Below are 9511 nucleotides of genomic sequence, written 5' to 3'. Positions count from 1 at the left end.
ATCAATGATTCCCTCTCATCATTGATGTTTTTATCTCTCTCTCCCTCTCCCTTCCTCTCTGAAATCAATAAAATATATTTATAAATAAATAAATAAATAAATAAATAAATAAATAAATTGTACATGTTTGTTTGCCTCTTTCATGTTTCCCCATCACAGAGAAAATTGGGTCTCAGCACATTAGGCACCGGGGAACATGTGCATCTTCCTACTACATGGATTGAAATATCATATCTGGCTCAATGCAAAGGACAAATTCAAGATGGTAGGTGCTTTAACTAAATTCTTCCTAGTTACTCTAAGTGTTTTTTAAATTAGCAGTGAAGGTGTAATTTGAGACCTTTCATATTTAGAAATTGTGTAGGATCCAGGAAAAAATTTGTCTTTTTCTATCGAAATACCTGATAATGTTTCATTATGAAAGTTCCTTTTGTAATTTTGAATTAATGAATTTGCTCAACTTTTTAATTACAAATTTGCTTTAAACTCTTTTGCTCAGCATAGTCTTTATTGCTTTTTTCTAAAATTAGTAACTAATTAAAAAGTAATATAAAGTGTCATTTAGTGATTTTTCAATTATAATAGGGACTATAGAGAAACTTGATTCTGCACTTTAGAATTCTTACTCATAAAACATTAACCAAATGGCCGTTAGTTTTTCACTTATTTTAAACAGCCACTTTACTCATTACCTTTTCATTTATCACTTCTCACTTATATGTCTCCTTTCAAACTACCCTCCAACTAATCTAAAAAAGAAATTAAAAACCATTATTTTTAAGGAGGTAAAATTGCTTCTATCATTATCCTAAATTTTATGTGTGTGCCTTTTAAAATGAGTTTTTAGAATATGAAATGCATGAGGTCAGAGAGTATTTCCCTGTGTAAATTGGGTTTTGTAGTGCTGTCTGGGAGCTTCCAAGCAACAGGAAGAGTAAGAACAATTTTGCATTTAACTTGCCTATACGGCACTTTGTCACAGTGCCATCCACAGCTTCACCTCTATTAAATGTTTAAATGATATGGAAGTAAACACTCTTGGCTTACCAGCAACCAGCAGCCACTTGCTCTTCTTTGTCAATTAAACCTCAGTTTTGTTCAGGCATCTTGCAGTCATGTGATTCAGAAGTGGACTGGCCTTTCCCAGCCTCAGGGGTGAATCATGATTGAGCTAAGCTAATTAAGACAACACCCCTTTAAACTTCAGTGATTAGATAGATGGGGGAGTCACAGGACCTGGTCCTGATCAAGAGATGTGAAGACGAGTCTGTTAGGAATACTTATTCTTTGAACTGCTTTTGATAAAGACATATCTGAGAACAAAGCACCCCTTTCCTCCCTATGCTCTCTGGATTCTTCTCTAAATGCTTTGGTGGAAAGGACAAAATGCCTAATGCTTGTGTAGTCATCACAGTCATCAGGTACACCAGGGGCACTAGAAGATGGAGACATGCACACAGAGGGCAGTTACCTTGACCAGCCTTGGAGCCTTTCCAACTTTGATCTTGTGAAGTTACAAGCATAGCTATTTTGAAGACACTGTGTTTTCTGTCACACACAACCAAAAGCTCATGATAATATTGAACTCCAAATAAAAGACCTAAGTATGATTTCTTTCTACCAGCTCCACAACTGAAACACCCTCCTCATCAGTGTCCAGCCTGTACCCTCGTCTGGAGGTTCCTTATTCTACTGTCCACTCTCCAGTCAGCAGTGACCATTCTAAATTTTAAATATTTTCTTTTATCTTAACCTAAAAAGAACTCTAACTTTATATTATGGGCTACAAGGCTATGGATGATCTGGCTCTTGGCTGCCTTCCCTACTTATTCCTTATGCTCCAGCCATGCTGGTCTCCTTCCCATCCCTTGAATATGCCAGGGCTTTTCCTTTCTCAAGTCCCTGCATTTTCTGTTCTTCCTCAGATACTTACATGACAGTTCTTCAAATCTTTGTGATTACTTGAGGTGCAATTTTCTTTAGGGCCTTAGCTCAATATTCTTCCTTGTTCAGTTCCACTGGGCCCTATTTTCTCTGCCTTGATTTCCTACTCTTCTCTTTTATAGCACTTATTTTTAGCACTGTCTTTTGTCATCCAGTTCTGTCTTATTTTAAAATTATTTTAAAACATACCTTTGCCAGCTTTAAGGTTCCAGGTGGCAGCTGGATTGCCTTTTCTAATCTAGCCTGGGAAACCCTGCAATGTTAATTCTGCCAGTCTATTGGTTGAAGCAGCTACTAGACCTGATCAGGTTCAAGGTTCAAGGGGACGGACTTGATGGGAGAGGTCAAAGAATTTGTAAATATTTTAAAACTACAGTCTGGTCTTGAGAAATAGTTCACTGTAAGACTTAATTGTAGCATATAGAAAACAGCATAATTTATCAACTATAGAGTTTCTACTTTTTGATTTTTCAGAAGCTTTAAATGTGCTTCATGCTTCCTTGGACCATGCTTCCTTTTATTATGATCATCCACCTGCCTTATTTTTTCTTGCGGAATCAATTTTATATAGACTCTGTTGCGATGCATTCCTAAAGCCATACTTATATTCTGTGGAAATAAAGCTGGCAAAGGTATGTTTTAAAATAATTTTAATGTGTTGTAATTACTACATGTACTATGTATAACTGTATAGCATCTGCTTTAGGATCTGAACAGAGTGTTTGGTTTATTATAGAATATTCTCTCACTTGGCAGTTTGTGTTAGTCTTCTCTAAATGTGGGTAATGCATTTTTTAAAAATAGTTTTGTTGACTTCAGAGAGGAAGAGTGAGGGAGAGAGAGAGAGACAGATACTTCAAAGTTGAGAGAGAATCATTGATTGGCTGCCCCCTGCATGCTCCCTACTGGGGATTGAGCATGCAATCCTGGTATATGCCTTGACTGGAGTTGAACTGTGGCCTCTTGGTTCATAGGTCAGTATTCAACCACTGAGTCACACCGGGTGGGCTGGGTAATGTATTATTGCTTGCTATTCAAATAGAGATAGTTCTAGAGAATATATCACCAACTATGTAAGAAAATAATTATATATATATATGTGCCAGGGGCCGTCACATCTGAAACAACCAAAAGGATGACCGAACAGGCTGAGTAGAGTGACAAGGCTGACAGTGGGGACAACCAAACGACTGAGCAGCAGGCTGCATGGGGTGTCCAGGCTGGCAGGGGGGGCAGTGAGGGGCTACCAGGCTGGCAGAGGGGGGCTGTGAGGGGCGACTAGGCTGGCAGGGGGCGCCGTTGGTGGCAACCAGGCCGGAAGGGGGGGCTATGAGGGGTGACCAGGCTGTCGGGGGTGGGGCAGTTGGGGTGACCAGGCCGGCAGGGGGGCAGATTGGGGTGACTAGGCCAGCAGGGGGCCAGTGAGGGGCAACCAGGCCGGCAGGGAGGGCAGTTGGGGTCAACCAGGTTGGAAGGGTGGGCAGTTAGGGGCAACCAGGACAGCAGAGGGGGGCCATGAGGGGTGACAAAACCAGCAGGGGGGGACAGTTAGGGGTGATCAGTTTGGCAGGCAGAGGTGGTTAGGGGTGATCAGGCTGTCAGGGGGGCCAGTTAGGGGCAATTAGGCAGTCAGGCAGGTGAGCAGTTAGGAGCCAGCAGTCCTGGATTGTGAGAGGGATCCCAGATTGGAGAGGGTGCAGGCTGGGCTGAGGGACCCTCTCTTCTCATGCATGAATTTTGTGCTCCGGGCCTCTATTATACACCAACAAAAGACAAAGATGTTAATTGACTGTACCTTCGCTATGCCCAAGCCATGCCCACAAGTCAATCAGAGCGACTATATGCAAATTAACCCAACCAAGATGGCAGCCAGCAGCCACGGAGCTGGAGCAAGCAGGAGGCTTGGTTGCCCCAGCGATAGAGGAAGCCAAGCTTCCCACCTGCTCTGGCCGGCTGTGGCCTCCGCAAAAGGCAACAAAGTTTCAATTATAGAAGCTAAATAAATCCCAGATACCTGCTTCCAGCCAGCCTCCACTGGGAGCTTGGGTGGCTGGGCGCTGTGGCCAGCCTGCAAACAGCCATCAGCCCCTCACAGGGGCTGGCAAGGCACCCCAGCAGGGACCCCCACCCTGAAGGGGCTGTGGCCAACATGCAAACAGCCATCAGTCCCTCACCCAGAATGGCTAGGCACCCCAGCAGGACCCCTCCCCCCTGAAGGGGGTGTGGCCATCCTGAAAACAGCCCTCAGCCCTCCACCCAGGCAGGCCACGCACCCCATTGGGGACCCCAACCCTGAAGGGGCTGTGGCCAGCCCACAAACAGCCATCAGCCACTCACCCAGGCTGGCCAGGCACCCCAGTGGGGACCCCCACCCTGAAGGGGGTGTGGTCAGTCTGAAAACGGCCTTCAGCTCCTTACCCAGGCAGGCCAGGCACCCCAGTGGGACCCCCACCCTGATCCGGGACACTCTTCAGGGCAAACCAGCTGGCCCCCACCCATGCACCAGGTCTCTATCCTATATAATAAAAGGGTAATATGCAAATTGACCCTAACAGCAGAGCGACTGGGAATCACTGGTCACTATGACACACACTGACCACCAGGGGGAAGATGCTCAATGCAGGAGCGGCCCCCTGGTGGTCAGTGTGCTCTCCCACAGGGGGTGCTCTGCTCAGCCACAAGCCAGGCTGATGACTGCCAGTACAGCGGTGGTTGTGGGAGCCTCTCCTGCCTCCTCACCAGCACTAAGGATGTCCGACTGCAGCTAGGCCTGCTCCCCGCTGGCAAGTGGACATCCCCCGAGGGCTGCTGGGCTGCCAGAGGGATGTCTGATTGCCAGCTTAGGCCCAATCCCCCAGGGAGCAGGCCTAAGCCAGCAGGTGGTCATTCCCTGAGGGTTCCCAGACTGCGAGAGGGCACAGGCCGGGCTGAGGGACCCTCCCAAGTGCACAAATTTTTGTGCACCGGGCCTCTAGTCTATATAATAATAGCCTAAGTGACCGTTATGGTGGAACAACCAGAATGACCAGTTCCTATTATGCGCACTGACCACCAGGGGGCAGACGCTCAATGCAGAAGCTGCCCCCTGGTGGTCAGTGTGCTCCCACTGGGCGAGCACCGCTCAGCCAGAAGCTGAGCTCATGGCTGGCTAGCGCAGCAGCAGTGGCGGTAGCCTCTCCCGCCTCCGCAGCAGCACTAAGGAGCAGCAAGTCAAGCAGTAAGGAGCAGTGAACAGGTGGGCCGTAAGGAGTGAGGGTTCCTGGACTGCGAAAGGGTGCAGGTGGGGCTGAGGGACCCCCCTATTGCATGAATTTCATGCACTGGGCCTCTAGGATTCAATTAAAAATCAAGTGTATTCTTATATCTTAGTATATGTAGCTTTTCTCCTATTTTAAGGATTTTAAAATGCCACTTTTTCATTTAAAAATACCAACAGATCACCTTAAATGCTTGCTCACTTTTTAAAATGCTTGCTCAGTTTGAGAAAAATCATTGTTCTCTCAGTATTCCCAGCCATTTTAGAGCCATCAGATGGGAAATCATCTTCCAGTAGTTCATGTTTTATAAGCTCCTGGATTGATGTCATGTGTGGTGATCATGTTGCCTGCTGCGAAGTTTGTTAGTAAAAGAAATTTAGGTTAACTAGTGGTTTTATAGTTTTATTATCAAGAAATAAAAGGAAGGCTAGAAGAGAAGAGATGGAAAGAGAAGGAGAGAAGGGGGTAAAGAATAAAGGAAAAAAAGATGGGAGAGTAAAGAAAGAGAAATTGACAAGCAGAGCTTTAGGAGGCAAAGCTTGAGTTGTCAAGCAACAGAGAGACTATGTTGATAAACGATACATGAGGCAGGATGCACAGAAAGTTCCTGAATTCTTTAGAGACATACAAAAGTAGAGTTTTCAATGAAAATCTGGCCTTTCAGAATATTATAAAGGAAAGTTTTAAAAATCTGTTTCTCAAGCATAGCTATAATGAGGGACAGACTCCAGATCAGGTAAAACTCATGACCAAATTGGGGTATAATACAGTGATCAAACTGATATGCGTCTCAGGTAGTTTTCTATTTTTCTCACATTAAATTTTAAAACATTAATTTTTATTTTAATGCCAATCTTTAATCCTTTGCAAAATCCTAAATTTCTTCAGATTATTTATTCACTTCAATTTCTTAGAGAGGCCCAGAAATATATCAAAGTGGTCTATATGAGAAGATATCTTGGGCATACCTTATAAACATTTTATTTATTTTTTTAAGTCTATGAATGGTATATGGTTATAATTTAAGGATCCACTTACAAATACTGATGATGAATTCTCAGAATTTATTTTACTGATATAAGTTTGTGATAAAAATATTGGGAAATTCCCTGCTGTAATAGAAAGTTCATGACTTTTGGTGCAAGTCACACAATTCTGGGTTCAAAGTCTAGTAATGACACTTATTTGTTTAATAGTTGTAGGTGAATCACTGAGACTGTGTAGAATCATTTTTAGATTTTCTTTTGTTGTTTTTTTTTACATGTAGATCTAACAATTCTCTTCATTATTGTTAAGAGGATTTAGATACACATATAGTTTGACATTGACATAGTGATAGTTATTATTATTATTACTAGAGGCCCAGTACAGGGATTCGTGCACCAGTGGGTCCCTCAGCCTGGCCTGCACCCTCTCGCAATCCGGGACCCCTCGGGGGATGTTAGATAGCTGGTTTCAGCCTGATCCCTGCAGGCCCGATTTAGACAGGAGGGAGTCCCATCCCCACAGGCCTGATCCCCATAGGCCTGATCCGGACAGGAGGGAGCCGGATCCCCACAGGCCCAATCCAGACAGGAGGGAGCCCGATCCTGTGCATTGAGCATCTGTCCACTGGTGGTCAGTGCACATCATAGTGAATGGTTGATCGGTCATTTGGTAGTTCGGTCACTTAGGCTTTTATATAGAGAGAAGATTATTTGGTTCTCCACAATCTTGTGATTTAGTAACTAAAAGCGCATGTGTTCTCTTTATTTCCATACTTAGTTGGGGTGTTTTTTGGTTATTTTCTGTGAAATCTTGCATATCATATGATTTTGAAGATATTCCATTTTCTTGTCTATGTGAAAAACTGTTTTAGCTATGCATGTATTTTAAACTTCACAAAAATAAGTCATTATCTTTATTTAGTAATGATATTTTTTCATGAGGGAATGGGGATCTTAGTACAGAATACTATGAATAGGCAGACTATTTCTCAAACTACCTAAAACAGTGTTTTTAAACTGTTTGGACTGAGACCCATAGGGAGAAATATATTTTGCATTGCAATCCAGCACACACATGAAAACATACTCACTTATATATAAGTGAAACAAGGAACTGTGCAATGTACTATGGTATTTTATTTTAAAATCCCCTCTCAATTGATTTCATGACTCACTTAAAGACCATGGCTTGCAATTTGAAAAATACTGTTCTAAAGGACACAGAACAGAATATCATTCAGTTTTGGTCATTATATGTAATGTAGAGATGATTTATAAATGTGTTTTGGCTGAACCAGTATTTCAACCTTGATATAAATGTTTTAGAATTATTTCAAAAGCACACAATCTCAAGAGTTTGAAATTGTTCCATCAAAAGCAAATGTAATAAGAAAATGGTTTATTTTCTTTATGGTTTTTAAACATTTATTGATGCAACACAAAAATGCTTTTTTGTTTCTCTTTTGACAGATTGGCTATTTGATCTCCTTAAGACTTTTTATATATTTCCTGTATGGTCACCTAGAAAGTTTTAAAGAACACTTACTTAGACTTCAACCATTTTTACACGGTAGACTATCTCTTATTTTCTACACTTATGAATGTTTTATGTTATATTTTGTGAAGCTCAGGCTATCACTATAAAGAGCATAAGCTGTGTATTTCATGAAAGATGATGGGTACAGTTTCTGGACCAGGTTGCATGTTTTTTTACTTTTAACTTTTCTACTTAGCTACTTCTACCACCTTGTCTGACTCAGTTTCCTTATATGTAGTAGTCGCTACTTCTCTAGATTGTAAGGAAGTTAAATTAATATTTTAGTAAGGTAACCCTAGTGATGATGGGGTTGCTGGATTGGAGTAAGGACTGAGCAGATGCGGAGGTCAATTAGCTATGATATCAGTATAGGCAAGAGATGTTAAATATAATTAAAATGAGAATAGGATTCAGTAAAGTAGTCTTGAAAAGACACTGGACTTAAGTGATGTGTTGGATCTAGGCAATATATAAGGGAAAGCAAGGAATTCAAGAGGAACCTTAAGTTTTACATGTTGATTAATAGGCTCGAGATAATGATGTTTTAAACTGAGAAAATTTTGTAGAAACATTGGACATGTTGAATTTGAAGGTCACTTATGTATATATACCAAGCTAGCAGTTAGAAACACAGGATTGGAACTAGAGCAACACATGAAGCCTAGATTCCCTTATTTCATGGACATTAACAAGGATGAATTGACCGTCTTCCATGTTAATGTGGCTGAGACAACCTGAGGGTGGGAGATGGTGGTGGGTATAAATTAATTATAGAAATAAAGTGTTGGGATCATAACTATTTAATAGATCATTGGAGTAACAGACATCAGTAACAGAAAACTGAGGGAAATAGGAAGAGGGCAATGGCATAGAAATCCAAAGAGATTTGGATTTAAGATTTTGGTTTAAGATCAACATTATTAAGAGCTGTAGAAGTATTAAGTAGCTGGAGGATTGAAAGTGATGATGGGTTTCTACAACCAGAAAACCACTGTTGATCTTGGGAGCTTCCTGAGTGGAGACGTGAAAGTAACATTCAGACTGACTGTAAACAAAGAGTGAAGGGAAAATTTAAGTATAAGATAGAGATGGTGAACTATTTTAAAAAGCTTAGCTATGAAAGGAAGGAGAAATATGTCAGTAATTCAGATGAAAAAAAAACAGGGTCAAAAGAAGATTAGTATATCCTATCTAATAAAAGACAAAAAGGGTAATTAACCATACCTCCGCTATGCTTCCCATTGGCTAATCAGGGCGATATGCAAATTAACTGCAAGCCAAGATGGCGGCCAGCAGCCACGCAGCTGAAGCGAGCAGGAGGCTTGCTTCCTCCAGTGATGGAGGAAGCCAAGGTTCCCCGCCTGCCGTGGCCCGGCTCTGAGCTCTAGAAGCAACAATGTTTCAATTATAGAAGCTAAACAAACCCAAGATACCTGCTTTCAGCTGGCCGCGGCCTCAGAGCTGGGAGCACCAGTGATGGCAACAATGTTTCAATTATAGAAGGTAAATAAATCTCAGAATAAAAAAAAAAGAAAAAAAGGAGAGGCTGGGAGCTTCAGTTGCTGGCCAGCCTGAAAATGGCCCTCAGCCCCTCACCCAGACTGGCCAGGCACCCCAGTGGGGACCCCCACCCTAAAGGGGGTGTGGCCAGCCTGAAAACAGCCATCAGCCCCTCATCCAGGCTGGCCAGGCACCCCAGTGGAGACCCTCATCCTGAAGGGGGTGTGACCAGCTGCATACAGCCATCAGCCCCTCACCCAGGCTGGCCAGGCACCCAAGCGGGACCC

At 42.6% G+C, this 9511-nt stretch overlaps 1 protein-coding gene across 1 annotated transcript in view; it reads left to right on the top strand.

Annotated features, from left to right (window-relative positions):
* TMEM232 (transmembrane protein 232) overlaps positions 1-9511 on the top strand; it is a 183194-nt gene that overhangs the window by 36555 nt on the left and 137128 nt on the right. Inside the window, exons 3-5 of the mRNA XM_014539893.1 lie at positions 160-265; positions 2419-2576; positions 7658-7757. Of these exons, the coding sequence (XP_014395379.1) occupies positions 160-265; positions 2419-2576; positions 7658-7757 (364 nt within the window). The remainder of the gene's footprint in view (positions 1-159; positions 266-2418; positions 2577-7657; positions 7758-9511) is intronic.

This window comes from Myotis brandtii, unplaced genomic scaffold, assembly GCF_000412655.1.
Source record: "Myotis brandtii unplaced genomic scaffold, ASM41265v1 scaffold230, whole genome shotgun sequence".
Lineage (NCBI taxonomy): Eukaryota > Metazoa > Chordata > Mammalia > Chiroptera > Vespertilionidae > Myotis > Myotis brandtii.
The sequence above is the reverse complement of the archived record's forward strand: the minus strand, read 5'-3'. Positions and strand labels throughout refer to the sequence as shown.